Below are 23,157 nucleotides of genomic sequence, written 5' to 3' on the forward strand. Positions count from 1 at the left end.
TCGTGTGCCAGGTAGCATATCTCGTCTATTCCACCACTCTTCCTTTTGAGAGAGTCTACAGTGTTAAAGTTCAAAGGTGACTCTTTATTACTACTCAGCTATATATATATCATATTGCCCTAGTTTTCCAAGTCCTTCTTCAAAGTACCCAAGAAAGCGTGCTTTTCAGCTGGGGTTTGGAATCTACCCTTACCGAATTTAGAAGCAGTGTCAATCCATTTCAAGTTAACCTTTTCCAAAGCTCTTCTTGAAGTGTCAACATACAATGATTTTCTCAAAGTAACAACTCTCTTCTTAGTACCTGGGATTGAACCCTTCAACAAGACGAAATCGTTGTTGACAAGACCGTATCTAACGAAACCACCCATTGGGTTGATGGTCTTTTTAGTTCTGTCAAATTCAGTAGCACCGTTAGCTTCATCAGAACCCTTACCAACTCTGTAAACCTTGTGGTTGATTGAGGTTCTGTGGTGGTAACCGTTTTGACCAGCTCTAGCAACGGTCCATTGGACGTTGGCTGGATGCCAAGCACCAATACAAGCAACCTTTCTCAAACCTCTGTGAGTCTTTCTTGGCAATTTCTTGGTTCCCCATCTGTGGGTAACACCCTCGAAACCGTGACCCTTGGTGACAGCAACAACGTCAACCATCTCATCTTGTTCAAAGACAGAGTCAACAGAAACTTCCTTTTCAAAGTGTTCCTTAGCCCAGTCAACCTTGTCAGAGACTGAACCACCGTTGATTTGAATTTCAGCCAAGTGAGCCTTCTTTGAAGCCAATGGGGTCTTTTTAACTTGGGTGTGAGCCAAGACTCTGACAACTGAAGCGTACTTCTTGATTCTAGCCAATTCAGTTTCAACTTGTTTGGCATCGGAAGCGTATTTAGCTGAGTACTTAGTGAAAGCCTTCTTCTTAGACTTGTACCAGTTCTTGTAGAATCTTCTTCTGATTTCTTCAGACAAGTGTTCAGCCCAAACAGTGGTCAATGATCTCAAACCTCTTGGGGTTTCAACGTAACCAACAACACCAACAACAACCAATGGTGGGGTGTCAACAACAGTAGCAGCCTCAACGACTTCTCTCTTGTGCATCTTAGAACCTGGTCTGTCCAAGTCTCTAACAATGGTGGTCATACCAGCCTTGTAACCCAAAAAGGCAGTCAAAGCAACTGGCTTGGATTTAACATCCTTTGGGAATGACTTAACTCTTCCTCTTTGCTTGGCAGCTCTCTTTCTTGGGAGGAAACCTAATGAACCGTGACGTGGTGCTTCGTACTTTCTGTGAGACATGTTTTCTTTATAGAATTGATGGGTGGGAAAGAAAAGGTGAGATGAAAGAGAAGGTGAAAAAAATTTTTCACTGAGAAAATTTAAGAGGAAAAAAAATTGTTTGGAAAAAACTTTTCAGTCACCAGTGCACTACCTAAAAGTAACCCGGCTTAAGTGTAATTTATTAGAAGTAAAAAAAGACGAATATAAAAGGAACTAGAAACGAAAAACAAACGAAGATAAGCAATCGAAGATAAGCAAAAGAAAGGAGATTAGTTAATCCCTTTGTACATACATCACCCGTTTCAAAGCAAGTCTGGCATCACCCGAATCGTCTGAACTTGCAGCTGAACCATTTGCATTGGCATCCTCTTCACTCCCCCGCTCTTTAATAGATTGCTCGTGCTCAACTTCACTTGGATGCTCAACTAGATTCTCCAAATGGGCCGATTGTTGTTGCATACTGTGATGTGCAAGTGTGATGGGAATTTGTTGCGGTGGTTGTAAATGTTGCTCACTAGTGAAAATCTCTTGATTCACCAAAAACGGGTTCATGCCGCCTTTTTTATATTGAGGCGAGTTTAAACTCATGACCGAGTTCATCAATGAATTGAATTGTGGTGTCAAGTTAAAAATTGGTGTAAGTCCGGTAGATACATACATATAATTGTCCTTGGGTGTCTGTGGATTTGTCATGAAATTCTCATTGATTGATGCTAGCTGTGACTCCAATTTTGGTTGTGTTATGGAGCCTGTGATGTCAGAGTTGCACCTGCGCAATACACCACGAGACGGTCTTTCTTCAGTTGCCGCTTCAACGTTGGTTTCTGTGCGAGCCAATTGTGGTTGTTTGGGAGTGGCAACTGAAGTAGATGTAGAACTTGACTCTTCTTTTTTCGGAGTTGGCTTGAACATATCGCTTGACAACACTGCTTTACCCAGATCGTCAATAACCAATTTCAACTGAAAATCTTCAGATGTTTTTCTCGTCTCTTCTTGTGTAGCTTCTTCTCTTTGCTCTTCTCTGTGTAACCTACCTTCGGACGTATGATTACTTGTCAACGATACAGGCGGTAAAAGATTTCTATTCTCGGGCGATTTTCTTCTAGTAGGAGATGAATCAACTTGCTCTTGCTGCTGCTGCTGCTGCTCTTGCCCCAATGCATCCAAGTTTTGGTGATGGGGCATGAAATATCCATCTTTGTGCCCTTCAGAACTTGGTGGAGTATTGTACAATGACTGAGATCTAGTGGGTCTCGAATGTTGCAGTTGAGTTATCATGGAAATATTGTCCAACGTGTTCTTATTGAACTGGTATTGCGATTCAATAGAATTGGGGAAGCTTGCGCCCACTGAAGACAAGGGAGTCGCCAACATTGTCGAAGGGTGAGAAAACGACTTTGCCTTCTTCAAAATACCAGGCGATGGGTTAGTCGATGAACTCTTTCTCCTTCTCTTTGTCTTTGTTGTTGGGCTTACGCGCATCAACGGGGTAAACACATTGGGTGCACCTTGTTTAGCAGCAGAATTGGAATTCGATTCAGCGGGACTACTGTCCAAAGGCGAAGTGTTGACATTAATATTCATTGTGCTGGTAATTCTTTGGGCAAAAGAGTCCGGCTTTGGTGGTCTGCCTCTTTTCTTCTTGGGCGTCATTGACACTGGTTTCACCTTCTTTGCCTTGACGCGTTGTTGTTGTTGTTGTTGTTGTTGTTGTTGTTGCTGCTGCTGTTGCTGTTGTTGTTCAAGGATTGCTTGCTCCTGAGCCAACTGCATCTTTTGCATTTGCAACTGTTGAAGCAGGTTCTGCTCAGCGTAAAATTGGTTTACCTGAAAACTAGGGTTTTGGAATTCCCCATTCTGGGAAGGGGCTGATTGAAGTGGTTGTTGAACGTGGAATTGCTGCTGTTGTTGTTGATGTTGATGTTGGTGTTGATGTGGTGGTGGTAGATGTGGTGGTGGTAGATGTGATGATGGTTGTTGTAGGTGGTACTGGGGTAAGTTTTGATTTGGAAAGTATGGTTGAGTAGTTGGGTGAGGAGACATATTGTTGAAAAGAAGTACTCCTGGTGGCATATGAAAGATGTTATAGGAAAAAGGTTTCGCTTCGCTCTGCCTCGCTTAGGCTTAGTTATGTGGTAGTCTACGAATAGATATTATAGGCAAATAAAGCGAACGACAGTGATAAAGTTGAAATCTTTTTTATAAAAGGTTAAGATAATTGATGAAGGGAAATAGTTTGTTCAAAAGTTGGTAATATAAATTTTTTATTTTTTTTAATAGAATTGTGAGGTTTTTCGTTCAATAGAGAGAAAAAGAATTTTATTTTTATACTTAGTTAAACAAAGGAGAGAGAGAGAGAAAGCAAAAGACTACACAATACCAATTGGGAAAAGTAATTAATAAAAATAAAATACACAAAAGAGAGGTATACACATACGCAACAACAACAACAATCAGATAATTTTGACGACGAGTGAACATGTAGTTCTAACGTATCTTGTTTGCTTCACATTGCAACACTGACGATGGAAAAAAGCCCAAAGAAAAAGTTAAATCAAAGTGGTGTTTAGAAGATGGGAACGGGAAGGAGGGGAGATGATGGAATAACGGTTAATTGGGTAACCAATTTCAAGGACTTGGCCTCCTAACCAATTCCTTTCCTTTTTACGTCTCATTGTCTTACGGTTTGATTATCTCTCTCTGTTCTCCTTCTTATTCCGCCTTTTTTTTTTTTGTTAGTCGGTTTATTGTCTTTTGTACAATGTTTTTTTATATAATCAGCTTTTAAAATCAAATCCTACTGTCCGTACTATAGAAGCTGCAGGTCTCTTTCGCTTTCACTTTCTACTCACTGAACATACTTCGATGGTTACCGCAAAGCTCACACATCATCCTCCTTACCCCTATATACCACTCTCTCTAAAGTTACAAAACAGAAAAGGGAGATTTCGTACGTCACTACGCACAATGTTGCAATCCCACTACAATATAGACAAGATTGACAACAGCAACCAAACGGAAAACAAATACGTTTGTTTTCTAAGTTATCGCCTATTATAGGTAGCTTCACTTTTTCGGGGGGCACACTATCTAAAGTAAACCCATCTGGAATTTCAAATTTCCATTACTCCTTTCGGATAATTCCACTCGAAAGTTTTTCGCGTCTGATATTAATAGGAGCGGCGAAAAAAAAAAAGACAAAATAAAACTAAAAATAAAAAAATAAAAAAATAAAATAAAATGGAGAGGTGTTACGAGCCACAACTAGAACGGAGCTTAATCACCAACTCCTAGATAATCCACACCTGAATAACATTCATTAAGGCTAATGGTGAACAAAACAATGGCCAATGCAACCAGCAAGTGAAATTTTTTGTACTGTTTTCTCATAAGTTTAGCCGCCAGGAATATTGCAATTGTTTGTCCTTTTTGGACACAAAAGTACACACAGAAATAATTCTCAAAGCAAAACTTCAAAAGAATAAAAAAAAACAAGCTTGTCAGTAGTCTTCTCAAATTGATACAATTGTCAGTATCATTTTCCGGTGGACACTATCAGCCACCTCTTCTTCTTCTTCTTCATAGAGCAGCTTAGAGTCTAGTCCAAATGTACAAAGAAAATATCATCTTTGAAATAAAGAAAGAAAAAATTATTGGCATCTTTTTTACAGACGAAACTAAGACGCGTCAATCTGCATCTAATTTAACCGTTTTGGGAAAGAGTTACCACACTAAATATAGCTGTATATTGTGTAACAAAAAGACACACACATCACACCACCATACCCCACCACTAATAGCACCAATCTGATCTTCTACGTTCAACTTATATTGACCACCCCCAGATGTGCTAGCTATGTCCCCTTCAACGCATTTACCCACGATTGTAGCAAGTTCACCTTTTTAACCTCAACAGTCTCAATCTCCTCGTCATCGTATGCATCGTGCATTGTCGAATTCAACAAACCAGTATTGAAATTAGCCAATTCATTTGCAACTGCTGTATTGTCGCCACCAACTTTGCTCTGTTTATTCCTTTCTTCTATTTCATCAAGGACTTGTTCATGCTGACTTATCTCTAAATGACAGGTTTGCGGTGAAAATGACATTATGTACATGTACCAGCATTCAATAGACTTGAACCAATCTTGAGGTTTCTTGGGTCGATCTATTAGGAAAAACATTTTGGGCAAAAAATCAAGGTTTTGCGGTGGTTGGGGTCCTGAAAAGAGCAAGTTTTTTTCTTCGATAACCATACTATCGACTTGTGTAGTGGTCAATGTATCCAAAAGTTTAACATTGTAATAGATTTGTTTCGCCGTAGTTGGAACAAGTAAACTAGTTCGTGGTTCATGAACAATCACTTCATTTTCAAAATCAACCTTTGCATCAATCAACCTTCCAGTTCCCATCAACTTCACCAACAAGTCACTAAATTCATCTCCTTCAGTTTGCAAAAGCAGATACAAATCCTTAAATTTCCACTCAGATGAACTGATACTCTTCATCAACACTCGAATTCGTAAATTTTCCAGAATTTGTTGCGAAGCTTGTTTGAATATTTCGTCATTGAAAAATTCATCATCTTGTTGCAACACTTTATTAAATTCAATCACCGACATGCCATTATATGCCTTGATCATGTTTTTCAAATTATCAAATTCGGCAAATTGTGAATAGGTTTGCGTTTCCTGTGATTGGAAAGGGTCTAAATCATTATTACATAGCAATGAACATAATGCAAGATATTTCAAAATCTTATTCTTTGCTGCAGCCCCTGCTTCATCATAATTTTTAAAACTTTCGTAAAACTCAGCGCGAGCTTTTTCATAATTTTCACGATGAAATTGTACTCGAGCTCCACATTCTTTAATTACTCCTAGAATCTTTGGATGGGTGACTGCTGTGGTAAACTTGCTACTTTGTTTATACAAATGAGTCAATTTCGGTATATCTAGCTCTTCTAGCTTAAACAAATACTCAATTTCTCCAGCAATGATTTCCAAGGTGAACAATTTTTGTATTGATTCGGGTATAGTGGGGAATTTGTCATGAATAACATTCAACAACTCCGGTACCTTGTCCAATTCGCCTGTTTCCAAGTATAAGGCAAGTAAATTTGAATTCACCTTCAACCACAATTTTTCATTACGAAAGTATTCTTGTTCCAACAACAACTGATATACATTCTTGATGAAGTCAGGCTGGGGTACATTTGCATACCGTACAATCATTCTTGATAGCGATTCTTCAACATACGACTTGTTCAACCGAGGCAAAAGTGGCAACATCTGGTTCATTGTCGTCAAGACCTCGCTGAGTTTGCCTTCGGCTAAATATAGCTTTATCAATTGTTTGTACGATTTGAAAATCCATTCGTTGGCATCATCATCATCATCAAAGGAAGATTCTATAATCTTTTTAAAGTCAACAATTGCTTTATCCACTTCATCATCTTTGGAGCTCTTTGCCATATAATATCGGTTCTCCTGGAGGATAAGTTAGTATTGTCTTTCAATCAATCAATTGGCTTTTGCCACATACTATCCCTTGATCTTCTTCATCCTCATTGATTGCATTATTCTCATCACCTGATCCGGCATTGTCATGTTCTTCTTCTTCAAACTCGAATTCGTAAGAATCTTCTGAAAATAGTTCTTCGTCCGACATGTAAGGCTTTGTATAAAGTGGTGTGTAGCTCCTGCTGTTGAGGTGTAGGTTGGCTTTTTTGGGTTGTTTTTATTTTTTTCCTGCCTCAAAGTTCCTGTGCCAGTTTAGGAATGAGCAATGACTGCAAACTGTTTTTAGTGCTTGTTCTAAAACTGCAATTGAGCAAGTGTCGTGTAACGTCTAAGTGGGACAGAGGTGTGAAGGAAGGTTAAAAGCTAATCTACGGTAAAGCTAACTACAATTTAATTGTAAGTCTTTGTTTTCGAAATAAAAGCCTCTTGAGAAGGTTATTTGAAAAAGTTATCTCGATGTATGTAGTCTTTGGAAAAAAATGTTTTGAATAGGCATGTTGGCAACAATACGTAATCCAGGTTTGAATTTGCTGGTGTAGTAGTTTTCGAAAAAGACCCAAATGGTTAGCTAAAAGGCTTATCATATATATTTTGTAGCCTCAGCCCCAGTTCTGCTACCCAAGGGCATGATTTACTATCAAATAATTAGATAGTGCTAACAATATCTCTTTTTGTGCCCAGTTTCAGCCAAGTACAGTTCATAGTCCATGTTAAGAGGCCAATTTAGGTGTCAAAATGGTGTAGAAACGTGATCTGAAATCTAGCAACTTAAATCCCAAAAAACTTTTACAGTCATGAAACATCCTTTGTAGTGTAATGGCTATCACGGTTCGCTTTCACCGAGCAGATCGGGGTTCGATTCCCCGCAAGGGAGATTTTCATAAGTTTAAACACAAGTCCTTTGTAGTGTAATGGCTATCACGGTTCGCTCTCATTTGTAAGTCTACGACTGATTGCGCCGAGCAGATCCGGGTTCGATTCCCGGCAAGGGAGCTTAAACTTTTTTTTTGGATTTCCATCTAAGCTGGATTCATTCTTTTCTTTTTATCAAAGAGGGCACTTTGCCAAGTGAACTCGAAGGTAGGCTTTTCTTATTGGGGGGAATAGTGAGTGCATTAGAATAGAGAAACTTCTCTTCTGTTGATCAATCTAGGGAAAGTGTGTACAAACTTAAATTAATAATCGTGATAGGCAAAGATATGCTACAGGGAAAGAGATGATTTCGCGTTTAATTATTTCTTTAAATACTCTTCTTTTTCTATTCTACTAGTTGATTAAAGAGTGTACATGCTTTCTACCTGTGTTTTCAAATACAAAATGACTTTTTCAACAAAATTGGTCGCAAAATTATGAAAGGTTTACATCATTCCTCTAACAAAAAAAAATGTGTGCATAACAAAATAAGACCTCAAGACTGTCCTTTCAATCTCCATTACCTTAGAAAAAGAAAAAGAGCAAATGAATCAATCTAGTATTTCGATGAACTACTATTTTGTTGTTCAACATAACGTATGACAGCGAGGATTATCAATGACCATAAGTACAACAACCCCTTTTACCCCTTTTGCATGGTTTTAAACCTCAAGTAGATCTTCTATCAAAGTGAAATCAAGACAAGAGGCCAATCTCAACCCCATGGTCTATGAAACGAACTGCGAAGTTTTGTAACTTGCGTAAACGCTAGTATTGTTCTGCGTATCACTTTACAAATTTAGCCGAAAAATGTGACAAGCAAATAGAAACACACACACAAAAGCTTTGAGACTAAGCCTGTAGACAAAAGACAAAGTTTTTTAGCCGAATCTTTAATTTAATTTTTTCAAGTCTCCCAAATGGTTGAGGAATTCTGCGTCTTCTATTATTCAAAGGGATTTCGAGAAAAGTTTAATAGATGAAGAAGAAGAAGGTCATTTGAGTCTCTGTGGGCTATTTTTGCTGATCTTAAAGCCTGGTGTTTTTTATAGATGACTGCTTCTGAATAGTACTCTTTTTTTCATTCGTAGTACTAACCTTTCATCCGAACCAAACAAGTCTCGCAACATCTTCCATATCTCTTTGGCAAGTGACATTACATTTCAAGGAGAATAAGGGAGTAGCATCTATGACGTATGCAACAAAAACAAATTCAACACCACCTCCACTACGTCATAGCTTGCAAGAGTCTACCAGAGTAAACAAAAAAGGAGAAGTTTCAATGTAACGATGCTAAAACTTTAAAAAAAATAGTAGAAAAATAACGTTTTCAAATATTTGGTTTTCTAATATACTTCTAAATAATGATGAAAGTAATGACAACAATGACATCACTGGGAAAGGAAGGAAAGGAAGGGGTGGGGAACTGAAATAAAGTTACGCCAGCGTAACTGTGTAGCACTCTAGGACTCAAATGAAAACAATCAGAATTGAAACGCTTTTTTGGGAATATGCAATGTACCAAACTAGGTGATGAATGGGAAAACAAAAGTGATTGTTTTTTACTTGTTGACATGTATCAATACAAGCAAGATGAATGACGATAATGCGACAAAACTCAACACCAACAAATTAGTCGATTCTTTAACTCTTCTTATAATAAACTCATTTAGTTTCTCACTCTCCAACTCATCAAATTTAATAGACTCAATGACATCAGAGTCATCAACAGACTCACCTACCGGTGGTTTATGATACTTGCGTTGCTCATCAGGCACTACTTGGCCAATCAAATACGGTTGCAACATTTCCATAGCAAAATCAGAATGTCCCACATCTTCAAATGCTTGTGTTGCATCAGCACCACCACAATCATACAACACTTCTATTCCACCTAGATGGTATTTACAAAAATCAGTGACATCGTACACTTTATTGTATAGCACCATCCATATATCATTTGGCTGATCATGTTTCTTGATTTCCTGTAGTGAATAATCTCGCCTAGATGAGCGTGACATATTGATGATTATTTATATATATATATATGTAGTTATGCGTTGGTTGTGAAATTATAAAGTTGAATAGGTGTATCTCATAAGTTTCAAAGGTCTGTCTTTCAGTAGTGATCTTTGCCAAAACTGTTGTAACTCCGAAATATGACTAAAGCAAAGAATAAATAAAATAAAAGATGGGATGCAAGGGGAGGGGTAGGTCGTATGCAAATAGGTCAAACTTGTGGGAAACTAGTTGAATAGTGTGAAGTATCTGTATTTGAACAGAAAAGGTATTCGGTGGAGAAAAATGCTTTGAAAAGAAGGTATGTAAAGAAAGAGGAAAAAACAATATAAAAGAAGAAAAGAAGAAATTTTGTACAGTTTGATGTTTCGTTCGCTTCTGCTTTTTGTTTTTAATTTCCGTTGATAATTTTTCTTTTTCTTTTTACTATTATTATCCACCAGTACACTACCTTTTTGTTTTTTAATACTCTTAGCATTACACAAAGTTTTAGTTACAATTTAATAAAGTGTATTGTGTGTAAGGTATGGTAGTGTACAACATCTAAAAGAAAGAGTTTTATATGTATTTATGTATATGTACATAGAACATAAATATATATATATTACACATTACTTTCAACATTTAGTTACTATGTAAAATCAATCAATAGAATATAATACATTCAAGTAAAGTATTTGTAACTGCAAAACACCTTTTGTTTTTACTTTCCCACTTATATTGTATTATGTTTTAAATATATGCAGAATATAGATTAATACTTGAACTAGTTAAGTCATATAAGCCATTCATTTGATGCAGCGCAAAAGCAGTTTCCTAACCAAGATCATCTGCGGGACCAGTTAAATATTCACCTTGGCTTCAAGTTGTAGTTCTTTCCTTCCAATTCTGTTATACAATGTCAGTCAAACTCCCTCTGGCCACCCCTCCACTCACACTTTCCAAAACACTAACTCCACCTCGCTTTTGTTTGCTGTTTTCTATATGTCGTATATCTCAACAGTGCGACACAATATGACTTACTTTATCGTTTTTCTTGTTTTTTATTTTATTTTATTTTTTTTTTTTTCACATTTTTGTTGACTCTCGATCTATTTGACACATAATAAAAAAACAGTTACTACTACAGCACACACAATCACAGCAACCACTTTGTATATACACACATACAGACATACATTATCCGAATATATCATCATGAGTTATCGTACCTCCTCCTCCACAGGTGCCTTGCCTTCCTCCAAAAAAACCCATCTGGAACGCCACAAACAGATATTGAAACAGTTGTTGAAAGAAGAGCCCAATCGTTCATGTGCTGATTGTAAAATAAACAAAAACCCTCGATGGGCGTCATGGAATCTTGGATGTTTTATATGCATCAGGTGTTCCGGTATACATAGAAGTATGGGAACCCACATTTCAAAAGTCAAATCAGTTGATTTGGATGCTTGGACTGATGATCAAATTGAAAATATTGTACAATGGGGCAATGATAAATGTAATGGATTTTGGGAAGCCAAATTACCTGAAGGGTATATACCTGATCAATCGAAGATTGAAAATTTCATTAGAACAAAATATGATTTAAAGAAATGGTGTTTGTCTTCAACAATCCCTAATCCTGCTACTATCAAGGGCAAACCGACAACAAGTAATAATAATAATAATAATGGCACTACATCCAACAATGCATCAACCAATAATCTGCACCAGCAGAATGCATCCCACTTGAAAAAGAATCAAACTGCACCCACCCCGAAGTCAGGATCGTTATTGGATGACGAATTTGGATTATTTACCTCTCACAAATCATCATCACCAGTAACAACGACAACAGCAGCAGCATTAGCATCAACTACACCAGCTCAAGCGCGTACCCCACCAATATCAGGAAGAGCAACATCAGCAACCCCAGCATCGGCACCTGAGTCAAGATCCACTCAACAATTACAATCAGCCCAATCCACAGGAGGCTCCATTTCCAGTAACTCAAGACCCGACTTGAAGAAATCGATTCTTTCTCTCTATGCATCTCCATCAGCATCCAACAGTTTTATACAGCCACAGCAACAACAAAACAAAGCAGATTCAAGCGTCAATTCGTTGTCGGATTCATTAGCAGGACTTCAGTTCCAATCATCCAACTCTACGTCAAATTTAGGTAATGGTAACAACAACTATAGTGGTAGTGCTGGTAGTGCTGGTATTTACAACAAGCCACAAGCACAATCTACAGGATCATTAAATGCCACTATGAAACCATTAGGATCGTCTACTACAGCTCCTTGGAATTCAGAATGGAATGACTCATCTTCATCGTCTTACGCCACTACTACTCCAAAATCCAACATAAACGTTACATTAGATGACGATTTGTTTAAAAACGTTTGGAGTTGATCCCTCATTTTCTTAGTAGGGTTTGCTTTCTTATTTATAAATCAAGTCTAGAATTCTTCTCTATAAACCATTTATAGTAATACATAAACACAATTTCCATCATATGCATTTCAAATCAAAAATGCTTTATAGTCATACTGTTGTCTTTTTAATGACCACCAGTGGTTGGTAATCCAACAAACACTTTAAATGAATCATAAATCAACCATTGGAATCCAGTCAATGTACCAATCATAAAGATTCTCACGGGTAATCCATTCCACAATCCAGCAAATCCAATCTTTTGATAAATTCTTCCCAATGCTTGTCCTGTGGTTTCACCTGGTTTCTTATCCGCATTGATCTTTGACACCATAACATCAGCAGGATGAGAAACAATGGCACACAAAATACCAGCTAAATAACCACCAGTAAATGAAACACCAGTTTGTTGTAATGAATTATAGTGAGATTTGGGATGGCCCAAATAACTATAAATACCATTAACAATATTTTCAAAACTGGCAAATTTCACCATGGTATATGGAATTTGTCTACACCATAATGGAACAATACCCTTGTACAATCCACCAAAACCTTCTTTGCTAACAATCTTGTTCCATCCATCGAAGACAGAATTGGCATATGGTGGGATTGTAGTTTGCGTTTTGACTTTAATAGTTTCAAATGGACACAAGGCAATATCAGCCAAAAATTCAGCTGAAGCAGAAGCAGCCAAAAACACCCCTGTCTTGTAATCATTGGCCCATTTAGGACCAACTAAATCACTATATGTCTTTTTGAAAAATTCATAGAACCCATATTTACCAGCACCCTGGAAGGAATAACCAATAAAAGTAGCACCAATACCAGTAAAGATTGAATCACCTTTAGTTTTAAGAATGGTTTTCCATCCTTGAACATTGGATTTATACAAATGGCCATCAACTTGACGACGACACTTGACCAAGTCCAAGGGGGTGACTGCTGAATGAGTGGGTCCACAAGCAATAATACCACCCAATGTACAAGCAGCGTAATAAGCTGGGGTGAATTCAACAATCTTGCCCTTTTTAGGTGCAGCTGGAGCACTACCGCTGCCGCTGCCACTACCTCCAGTGGTGACTTTGTCTGCTGCTTTATGCAATTGGTCGTTGATTGGTTGAGTGATTGCTTCAGTTATACTACCAGCCATGATTGCTATGTTAGAATGTAGAATAGATTGTATATGTGTTTTAGTCAATTGATGTCTAACAACTGAATCTGCTGATGTTGTTGTTGTGTTAATTTAAAAAGTATATTGTGTAAGGGGGATGAATTGCTATATATATATGTAATTGCTATTTTGTTGGAATTCTCTCTCTTCTTCTTCTCCGGTTAATTTAATTCTTTTAATTTTTAAATTCCGAAGAAGAAACAATATAAAGAGCTTTTGTGTGATTAGAGGTTTCCATGTTTCTTCAGATTATATCCTTAACCGCTGATACCGTTTGCTATTGCATTGTTGCAGACCAAAAAAACAACAAGGTATACTCATTTGGTATAGTTTTATTTAGATCTACTATTAGAGATGCTACTACTGTATGAATCTACTACTCTCTGATGTCTTTCAGTTTTGACAGTTTGCTTCTTTTGCTAATTTATATATATCCTGTGTATAATTCCCTCGGAGTTATAATATAATATATAGTATATATAAAAAAAAAGAATTATATATTTTTGTTCTATCGGCAGCAAAAGAACATAAAACAAAGTGACACAAAAAACTTCTTTTACTAGATCAACCGGTGTGAAGGTCATTAACGGGATAATATCTCCGATGCATGCCCTGATTCAACAATATAAACACATCAAAGTCGGGACTATAGTATCACCAAAATACCTCTTTACCCCAAGCCCCAAGCCCCAAGCCCCAAGCCCCAAGCCTCAATCAAAAGCACTCTTCTTTAACAGCTCTTATTTATACTTTAGATCCTTCTCAGAAACCATTTTCAAATTCCATTCAACATTCAGAATCTTCAACCCACCAACTTCTTCATCTTCGTCTTCCCACTCCCCTTCTATTAACCCAATACCTTGAACCAAAGTACCATAGCTTGTAACACATTCAAATTGATCGTCAGGAACAAACTCCAAAATCCGCATTCCATGAGTAGTAATCTTTAAAATATCACAGTAGTCAGTATCATCAACATCACTTTTATTTTCAATACAACCATTTCCAACTTTTGAAATAATAGCATACCGTTCTCTTTGGCATGCTTTGCACCTTATTAGAATGTTGGCTAACCGACGGAACCCCGTCACTTGAAATGTATCGAATCGATTAATTTGCACTGGGTTTGGATGTAATGTCTTGCACCCATTACATTGGAATTTGAATTTATAATCATGAGGATAAATTTCATTGTCAACTGGTTGCACTTTCGCCACATTATGTAGCTCAGCTTTAGCTTGTAAGATAAACGTCAACATATTTTGCTTTTTGAGAGAGTTTAAAGTAAACCTTATTTTAAAAAGTAGCCATCTTCGGGTGACTATTTATAATCCAACAAGTTCAACTGATGGGTATCTAATAGGCATGAAACTTTGCTGCAAAATGTGTTTTTTTTTTCAAAACACTCAAGACTCATAATTTGACGGGGGCCTATTTCCCCAATCGGGAATTAGACGCGAGAGAGAGAGTATTTTTTAGAGCCGTGTGCACATGGTATGCGCTACCACAGACCGAAGTGACTCATATAACCTTCAACAATGATAGAGTAAAGCAATTATCTATGAGATAGGTTTGGAGAGAGTAAAATGGTAATGCAGATTTCTGTTTATTCTGACGACAAGTTTACACAGGTCCACAGCCACTGTCTAAGAACACATTTCGACTTTATAGTGACAACTTTTTATATTGCTCTTCTCACTTCTTTTCCTCACAATAGGTCCTAGCTCTTCAATGCCAACACAACACACACTCTCCTACCACCCTCCCCCTCCTCCTACGAGCGTGAAATAGTCCATCCAACATCAATTATCGACACTTCCTCATTGGTCTTTTCATCAACATCGTACCACTCGCCATCCTCCAAATCGACTTCATTGAATTTAGTACCTGTTTCCTCGCCTACAGCTTGAAATTTTCCATCGGGTATAAACTTGATAAAATCAAGACCTCTTGCATCAATTTCTAGTATACTGACTGGTTTCCCAGCACCAATCTCCAATTTCTCATTGGTTCTGACTATACTAGCTGAATGTTCATTTTTGCATTCTTTGCATCTGAATACAAAACTGGCTTCACCTCTTGACCCACTTATGTCATGGTGCTCAAAACGATTTATTTGGATCTCTTTATCGTGTACAGTTCTGCATTTGGTACATTCAATTTGAAACGTGTATTCATATGGTGACTCAGGCGTATCAAGTGGTTCCAAATCAGTGACATTTGTTAATTCACCAAATACTTTGAGTAGAAATTTAACCATAATCGACTAGGGTGAGTTCTATTAATCTGTGTATATACTGATTGATCCGACGATGGGGATATGGCGTGGAGATTCTTTTGTAGTCCAAGAGTCGTTGCTAACAAAACAATGATAGTTCGGTTAGTTTTGCATTTTTATTTTTTTTTTCAGTGTTAACAGAGAAGAAGAAAAAAAAGAAATTGATCCGCTACACACCCACACCCACACTCTTTCTCTCTCGCAAGCAATTCATTTTTTTTATTTTTTTTTTTAATTTCCTTTTAGATAAATCCATTCTTTCATACTATATCACATAGATATAGATATATATATATATACACCCCCCACAGATTATACATTGCGTATATTTCTTCTACACCAGACTAGTCTTTAGTACCAGAGTCTTTACATTTTTTTTTTTCAATCAACTACACATGTTGCAACGAGAAGCCCAACTCTATCACCACACATTACCAATTTTGAAAATATAAAATTTACCATTCTTGAAACGGGAAAAAGCATTTGTCATCAAAGAACAAAAATCAAATCACCTCGGCAACACTTGGACTTATGAGCGAGACATCTACTATAAAGGCTGAAACCTGTGGCCACAACCCATCCGACCATACTTCATCTCCAGCATTTTCCGATATAATACACGGTGAAGATCTTGAGTTTAGAAAAGAACATGAAAACCCATTCCCAGTACGACATAAATTCGAGGTATTAGGAAAAATCACACCTCCTAGCATACTATCACGGTGTTCAAATACCCAGCTTGTCACCATGGCGGGTGCCGCTTCGGGTTTTCTAGCAGGTATTGTAGTGTGTCCACTAGATGTAATCAAAACTAGACTTCAAGCCCAACAAGACAAGACGAACCGATTAGGGTTTCGACAAATGTTGAAAAAGATACTACGCACAGAAGGTGTGAGTGGGTTATATCGAGGGCTAGTGCCAATTACCATTGGATATCTACCAACATGGACTATTTATTTCACAGTTTACGAAAGAGCCAAAAAGTTTTACCCGCAATTTATACTGCGGCACTGGGATATCAATAGCCCTGCATTAAATCATTTCTGCTCTGCCATAACAGCAGGAATGACCAGCTCAATAGCTGTAAACCCGATTTGGGTTGTTAAAACAAGGTTGATGGTTCAGTCAAGCAAAAAGTCGTCGCCAACTGATGTGGTATACAAGGGAACTATCGATGCATTCAGGACAATGTATCAAGAAGAAGGAATTAGGGTGTTTTACAGTGGGTTGGTGCCTTCACTATTTGGATTGATTCATGTGGGTATTCATTTCCCGGTTTATGAAAAAATGAAGTCGTGGTTGCATTGTAGCACCATTGATCAACAAAATGAAGTACCGGGACTTTTATGGAGACTTATTGCTGCATCGTCCATTTCCAAAATGATTGCTAGTACAATCACCTACCCGCATGAGATTTTGCGTACTCGATTACAAATGAGAAAAAACAACGACAAGCAAGGTGGTAGTAAGCCCAATGCAAACTCCACCACCACCAATGCAAACTCCACCACCACCAATGCCAAGGGGTCTCTCATTAAAACTATTTCGGACATTTATCACAAAGAGGGGCTCCGTGGGTATTATGCCGGCTATGTCACCAACTTGATACGAACCGTACCTGCAAGTGCAGTCACTTTGGTTAGTTTTGAATATTTCAAGACTTATTTGTTGGAAATCGGCGGCAAAGCCAAGAAAATGGCTCATTGATAGATTTTTTTAAATTAGCATTCATATATATATACATATATATATTCTGTATAACCTAGAACAGTCAATTTGTAATGATTAACAAGACTTGTATAAAAAATGGCTGCGCGTTGATTAACGATTTTTCGTTCAAAATCAAAACTGTAAAAGAAGTCTCATTTCCAAGTCGAGGGGTGATATAGAAACAACAACCAAAGAGCTAGAGCCACAACCCCAAACTCAGTTTGCTAATATGAAGTTAAACCGTCTAAGTTTGCTATATTTTACTGCAAGTGCAGTGGTGGCCAACAACAATTTAATGCTAAATGTCAACCTCGCCAAGCGATCTCAAGATTTAGCTAAACGAGAGGAAGCAGAAGCTCCACTCTCAGATTCCAACTCGGATGCATCGCTAGAACAGATAGAACTTCCTCCAACGTTGGGGAAAGACGAATTCGATGCAGTGACTAGCAAAAATTTAGTCCTTGTTGAATTTTATTCACCGTATTGCCTGCATTGTAAAAGTTTCTTCCCCACTTGGCAAAAAGCATATAGGATTTTCAAAACCAAATTTGCAAATCTAAACACTGATATGAGACAGGTGAACTGTATTGAAAATGGGGATTTATGTGAGCGTGAACTGATTGAATTTTATCCCAACATCCTTCTATACGCACCCGTTTTGGATAAAGATGGGAAACCCACAGGTAAATCAAAAAACATTGGATCATTTCCAAGAACCTTGGAGAAAACTGAGGCAAACTTGGTTAGCTATATCCAGGAATCATTGGCTGACTACGACCTGGAATCAGCAAGTATGCCGTCGGCATCAAAAGAAATGAGTGTCGATGAAATATTGAAAGCTGTTAGTGGAGAGATTACAAAGCCAATATTCGTTTCATTCTGGCAAGCAACCAAGAAGCAGTGGAATAGTGTTGATCTTGGTGGGAAAGTCAGATTCAGCGACAACTGTATCGATTGTTTACACGTTAAGCAGTTGTGGGATAAATTGAGCAACAAGATTGTCTCCTTAGCCGATTCAGGCCATTTTCTATGTAGCGATTACCCTAAGGTTTGCGAAAAATTGGAATTGGATCTGTTCAAGGATGCGAAAAGATCATCTCCAAAGTTTATCATGTTCTTACCTAAAGACAGAAAAGCTATAAGATTCGATTATGATGGTCCCGTAGATGTTGCAAAGATGAAGTGGTGGGTCAATAAGCTATTTGTGAATAGTGCCTACGAAGTGGTTTCAGCAAAAGGTATTACTGAGGTTATGGAGTTTACCAAAACCTTAAGACACGAGCCCTTTGCCCAGAATTACCCATTAAAGAGTAAGGTTACAGTTGTGTTTTTCTTTGATGTGAATGCAGTAACCCCTGAAGATGAGGCTGTTTTACCATACATGTTGCGCACATTACAAAAATCGCCATTCAACATCCAATTATACAAGGGCAAACACAATCGAATTCTTGAGAATATTCAAACAATGGGCGAAAACTTGATCTCATACATTAACTACGATGAACTGGAGAAATACGAATTCAATGAAGCTATGCAAATTGCCACTTCAATAACCCAAGTGCCGACAATTGTTGTTTTGAAGGAAAATTCATTGATCCCCGAGATTTATCAAAACTTTGCTCTTGAACAAATGAGGAAATATGATGAGATTGAAAAGTTCCTTGAACGTGCCCAGTACCCATTCATCGCTGAATTAACTCCAGAATTGGTATCGGCGTATTTCGTTGACCCAGACTACGCATTGGACATAGCAGATGCAAAAGTGGTTATAATCTTTGTTGATTTGGATAATTTAAAAGAGACAGATGAAGCATTGTACCGGTTATCCTTGGTAGCCCATGAGTACAATTTCCTTAAAAAGAGCTATTATTTCAACAAAATTCTCGAACAAAGGGCATCAAAGGAAGAAGAAGTTGAGAAATTAAAGGCGAAAAATGCAGAGACACTAAAAATTATGACGGCAATGAGAAAACAAGTACCTCATTTATTCAACAATGATGATGTCGTATTTACATTTATCAACAAACCAACCCTGAAGAATTTCCGATACGTGAAGGGTTGGAGAATTAGACCAGATGATTATGACGTTGGTGACGCGATTGTCGTGTCTAAGGATCATCGATACTTCTGGGATACCGATTTAAACAACAAGAAATTGAGGAATGAACCAAAACAAATCAAACTGGTGCTCATGTCTTTATTACATAAGGATAACAATATGCAGTTGAAATTTGTTGGTTCTCCTTATGGAGGATTGTTTTATTTTATGAATTATGTTCATGATTTTGGAATCGTGGGGTATTTGGGGTTCATTGTTGTTGTGTATGCATTAATACACATATCCATGAGGTTAAGGAGACGCAGGTATAGGTCTCAAGGTATAATTGGAGTCAATAATGGGGCATTTTTGCCTAAAAAGCTGAACAAGGATTAAAGACAATGATAGTTTAAATAAACAGTACTTATTATCGATATTGTAGTTTAGATAGCAAAACCATAACAAATTTACTTGGTTCAGATGGAGACACAACCATTGCTACTGTTAGAATTCCTCTGTTGATTTTGTAATCTGACGCGTAAAGATCTGATATTAGTTCATCTTCTGCAATATAATGTAACAAAAAAAAAAAAAACAAAAAATTTAATTTCTCCGAAATTAACAATTTTGTGTAACCAACAATACAATTCACGAAAAATCTCGAATACGTTTTTTTTTTCTTTAAATTTACCACGTTGTTCGTTCAGTTCAGTTCAGTTATTTTCTCTTATTTCTAACCAAACCGCTAAGCTACAATTTAGAACATCCTTAGTGCTGTTAATATTTCCAAATAATGACTGATAAATTAATTAGACTCCAATGTGGATTCCAAAACTATGACTGGGGGAAAGTCGGATCGTCTTCAGCCGTGGCTCAGTTTGTCAAGAAATCTGATCCTTCAATCACCATCGATGAATCGAAGCCATATGCTGAATTGTGGATGGGTACTCACCCTTCAGTCCCATCTCAAGCTATTGGATTCAATGAAACATTGCGCGAATTAATCACGACTCACCCTCAAGAATTGTTAGGTGAAACAATCATTAAGAAATTTGGTTCATCCAAAGAGTTGCCATTTTTGTTTAAAGTCTTGAGTATTGAAAAAGTGTTGTCTATCCAAGCACACCCTGACAAAGCTTTAGGTGCTCAACTACACGACCAAGATCCAAAGAATTACCCCGATGACAATCATAAACCAGAAATGGCCATTGCTGTTACTGATTTTGAAGGATTTTGCGGGTTTAAGCCAGTTGATCAGTTAGCGTCCGCTTTGGAATCAGTTTCCGAGTTGAAGCAAATTATTGGAGATGAATTGATTAAAGAATTCGTGGCCGGAATCAAGCCTAGTGCTGAAGTTGGCACCCAAGATGATAAAACGAATCGTTCCTTAATTCAAAAAATTTTCAGTAAATTAATGAATACAGAAGAAAGCGAAATAAACAAACAAGCTGCATCTTTAGTCCAATCAAGTGAACTGAACCCTGAAATATTCACCAAGCTCGATCCAAGATTACCTGAATTAATCCAAAGGTTAAACAAGCAATTCCCCAACGATATTGGGTTATTCTGCGGATGCCTCTTGTTGAATCATGTTGCTTTGACCAAAGGTGAGGCTATGTTTTTGCAAGCCAAAGACCCACATGCTTACATTAGCGGAGACATCATTGAATGTATGGCTGCTTCGGATAATGTTGTACGTGCTGGTTTCACACCTAAATTCAAAGATGTCAAGAACTTGGTCGATATGTTGACTTATGCTAGTGAGCCAGTTGAAAAACAAAAAATGCAACCTAAAAAATTCCCTAGATCGACTGGTGATGCCATTTCCGTCAATTTATTTGATCCTCCAATTGAAGAATTCTCCGTATTGCAAACTGTTTTTGATAAAAAGGGAGGAAAGCAAACATACCAATCAATTGAAGGTCCATCTATTATAATTGCCACCAACGGATCGGGTGAGATCAAGATTGCTGGTGGTCAAAACACGGAAAAGATCGATACTGGATACGTGTTTTTCGTTGCGCCAAACACCGAAATCGAATTGATTGCTGATAACGGTGATGAACAATTTACCACTTATAGAGCATTTGTTGAGGCATAAGTCACTAAACTAGAAGATTTATTTATAAAATGTATTTAATTTAAAAATCTATTGTCTATGAAACTTCTAAACGTCTCTAATTAGCAACTTAATACTTGCTGCCTGCCTTTTCAGCCTGCTCAGCTTTTTCAGTTCTGGCAATCAAGTCAACAATTTGTTGCTTGTTTGGCCAGAATCCCCAAGCCAATTGCAATGCTTGATGTAATCTAACTCCCAAGTCATCAGCTATGGCCCAAACCAAACCTGGGTTTCTCAAGAAACCCCTAGCAACTAATGCCAAGTCAAACGCACCTTGTTCAACAAAACGGTTCAATTCATGAGAGTCTTTGTCCAATCCCCCAACACAACTGACGACCAATTTATCGCCAACGTGTTCCTTCAATGCACGCGAAAACGGTACATGAATTGGTTCTTTGTTCTTCGAATCAATGTTCGATCTTGCTGCTTGTCTATAATCATTTCCACCTGATGAAACATCGAGCAAACTGACTCCCTTTTCAATTAATAAATCAGCCAATCTCTTTGAATCCTCAATAGACCATGCTTCTGGAGCAGGACTATTCTCAACAGCAGAGATTCTAACAAAGATTGGCGTTTTTTTGATATCAATATTGGACTTGATCTCATCAATAACCTCCATTAAGAACCTGACTCTATTTTCATAACTGCCACCGTATTCATCGGTTCTCTTGTTTGAGACAGAACTGTAGAATTCATTGGAAAGATATCCGTGGGCGCTGTGGACCTCAACTGCATCAAATCCACTAATCTCAACAGATCTCCTGGCAGCTTCACCAAACTCCTTGATAATTCTCTTGATATCCTTTACACTCAACTCATGAGGTACAGGGTAGTTACCATGTGGTCTAAATGGAACAGCCGATGGAGCAACAGTCTTATCAGGCCATCCACCAACTGATGCATCAGCTGCTTGTTCCAAATGCAAGAATGGTGGTTGTCCTGAAGCTTTTCTACCTCCGTGTCCTAATTGAATAGCAATCAACTGTTTTTGTGAATGTGCATATTCAACAACTGGTTTCAAACTTTCGGCTTGTGCATTTGTCCAAATTCCTAAATCATGAGGACTCAATCCACCTTCTGGACTGACTGAGGTACTTTCGACAATGGTAATTCCAGGACCCCTGGTGACCAATGCACCATAATGAATCAAATGGTATGGAGTTGCTTCTAATTTATCATTTGCCGAGTATTGACACATTGGCGAAACACCAATTCTGTTTTGCAAAGTGAGTGGCCCGATTTTCAAAGGTTTGAAAAGAGCGGGTGGCTCTTGGTCTTGATTAGATTCATCATGATAAAAGGTACCGGCTCTAACCGGTTGATCTGGTGTGTAGTAAGGAACTGCTGGTGCACCCTTAATCTCATCTGATGGAGTAACTTCTTTTGCAATAGTCATTTTTTGTACAAAGCAGTAGCTTGGTTGCTTTAAGAATTCAATCCAAGTAGAAAATGGTTTCAAATGATTGCTATTTATATGCTGCGAATTTTTTGAATGTTTGCTTATTAATGTATATGCATATATATGCAACACAAAATATCAACTGACATTCTATTGTTTTATTTTGCGTGGAAAACGTTTTGTTTGTGGAACACTGAGGAAGAGTTTCGGGTTTTATCCTAATGAAGGAAGGGATCCTGACTGATATGTAATCAAGACCCACCAAGGCAATAATGAAACATGAACCAATATGAT

At 37.7% G+C, this 23,157-nt stretch overlaps 12 protein-coding genes across 12 annotated transcripts; 4 read left to right on the top strand and 8 right to left on the bottom strand. All coding sequences in view use genetic code 12, as the record gives it.

The window, feature by feature from the left end:
• Window positions 1-119: 119 nt before the first annotated feature.
• On the bottom strand, window positions 120-1,289 carry RPL3 (60S ribosomal protein uL3; the record flags this gene model as incomplete). The annotated part of the gene is made up of 1 exon (XM_051817585.1): window positions 120-1,289. The coding sequence occupies one exon, from the start codon at window positions 1,287-1,289 to the stop codon at window positions 120-122; it is 1,170 nt and encodes a 389-aa protein (XP_051669159.1).
• Window positions 1,290-1,544: 255 nt separating this feature from the next.
• Window positions 1,545-3,314, bottom strand: CANMA_005226 (uncharacterized protein; the record flags this gene model as incomplete). The annotated part of the gene is made up of 2 exons (XM_051817586.1): window positions 1,545-2,675; window positions 2,748-3,314. 2 exons carry the CDS (start codon window positions 3,312-3,314, stop codon window positions 1,545-1,547), a joined length of 1,698 nt encoding a protein of 565 aa, XP_051669160.1.
• Window positions 3,315-5,125: 1,811 nt separating this feature from the next.
• Window positions 5,126-6,941, bottom strand: CANMA_005227 (uncharacterized protein; the record flags this gene model as incomplete). The annotated part of the gene is made up of 2 exons (XM_051817587.1): window positions 5,126-6,760; window positions 6,816-6,941. The coding sequence occupies 2 exons, from the start codon at window positions 6,939-6,941 to the stop codon at window positions 5,126-5,128; spliced, it is 1,761 nt and encodes a 586-aa protein (XP_051669161.1).
• A 2,326-nt stretch (window positions 6,942-9,267) lies between these two features.
• CANMA_005228 (uncharacterized protein) lies at window positions 9,268-9,726 on the bottom strand (the record flags this gene model as incomplete). Its single annotated transcript, XM_051817588.1, has 1 exon — window positions 9,268-9,726. The coding sequence occupies one exon, from the start codon at window positions 9,724-9,726 to the stop codon at window positions 9,268-9,270; it is 459 nt and encodes a 152-aa protein (XP_051669162.1).
• Window positions 9,727-10,921: 1,195 nt separating this feature from the next.
• On the top strand, window positions 10,922-12,121 carry AGE2 (Age2p; the record flags this gene model as incomplete). The annotated part of the gene is made up of 1 exon (XM_051817589.1): window positions 10,922-12,121. One exon carries the CDS (start codon window positions 10,922-10,924, stop codon window positions 12,119-12,121), a length of 1,200 nt encoding a protein of 399 aa, XP_051669163.1.
• Window positions 12,122-12,269: 148 nt separating this feature from the next.
• CANMA_005230 (Cu/Pi carrier) lies at window positions 12,270-13,295 on the bottom strand (the record flags this gene model as incomplete). Its single annotated transcript, XM_051817590.1, has 1 exon — window positions 12,270-13,295. The coding sequence occupies one exon, from the start codon at window positions 13,293-13,295 to the stop codon at window positions 12,270-12,272; it is 1,026 nt and encodes a 341-aa protein (XP_051669164.1).
• A 761-nt stretch (window positions 13,296-14,056) lies between these two features.
• On the bottom strand, window positions 14,057-14,575 carry CANMA_005231 (CXXC motif containing zinc binding protein; the record flags this gene model as incomplete). The annotated part of the gene is made up of 1 exon (XM_051817592.1): window positions 14,057-14,575. One exon carries the CDS (start codon window positions 14,573-14,575, stop codon window positions 14,057-14,059), a length of 519 nt encoding a protein of 172 aa, XP_051669165.1.
• Window positions 14,576-15,090: 515 nt separating this feature from the next.
• Window positions 15,091-15,576, bottom strand: CANMA_005232 (CXXC motif containing zinc binding protein; the record flags this gene model as incomplete). Its single annotated transcript, XM_051817593.1, has 1 exon — window positions 15,091-15,576. The coding sequence occupies one exon, from the start codon at window positions 15,574-15,576 to the stop codon at window positions 15,091-15,093; it is 486 nt and encodes a 161-aa protein (XP_051669166.1).
• Window positions 15,577-16,125: 549 nt separating this feature from the next.
• Window positions 16,126-17,301, top strand: CANMA_005233 (NAD+ transporter; the record flags this gene model as incomplete). Its single annotated transcript, XM_051817594.1, has 1 exon — window positions 16,126-17,301. The coding sequence occupies one exon, from the start codon at window positions 16,126-16,128 to the stop codon at window positions 17,299-17,301; it is 1,176 nt and encodes a 391-aa protein (XP_051669167.1).
• A 232-nt stretch (window positions 17,302-17,533) lies between these two features.
• Window positions 17,534-19,738, top strand: CANMA_005234 (protein disulfide isomerase; the record flags this gene model as incomplete). Its single annotated transcript, XM_051817595.1, has 1 exon — window positions 17,534-19,738. The coding sequence occupies one exon, from the start codon at window positions 17,534-17,536 to the stop codon at window positions 19,736-19,738; it is 2,205 nt and encodes a 734-aa protein (XP_051669168.1).
• A 397-nt stretch (window positions 19,739-20,135) lies between these two features.
• Window positions 20,136-21,443, top strand: PMI1 (mannose-6-phosphate isomerase; the record flags this gene model as incomplete). The annotated part of the gene is made up of 1 exon (XM_051817596.1): window positions 20,136-21,443. The coding sequence occupies one exon, from the start codon at window positions 20,136-20,138 to the stop codon at window positions 21,441-21,443; it is 1,308 nt and encodes a 435-aa protein (XP_051669169.1).
• Window positions 21,444-21,531: 88 nt separating this feature from the next.
• Window positions 21,532-22,860, bottom strand: OYE32 (Oye32p; the record flags this gene model as incomplete). The annotated part of the gene is made up of 1 exon (XM_051817597.1): window positions 21,532-22,860. The coding sequence occupies one exon, from the start codon at window positions 22,858-22,860 to the stop codon at window positions 21,532-21,534; it is 1,329 nt and encodes a 442-aa protein (XP_051669170.1).
• Between the last annotated feature and the right edge of the window lie 297 nt (window positions 22,861-23,157).

Source organism: Candida margitis (assembly GCF_024628925.1).
Source record: "Candida margitis strain CBS 14175 chromosome Unknown scaffold5, whole genome shotgun sequence".
Taxonomy (NCBI): Eukaryota; Fungi; Ascomycota; class Pichiomycetes; order Serinales; family Debaryomycetaceae; genus Lodderomyces; species Lodderomyces margitis.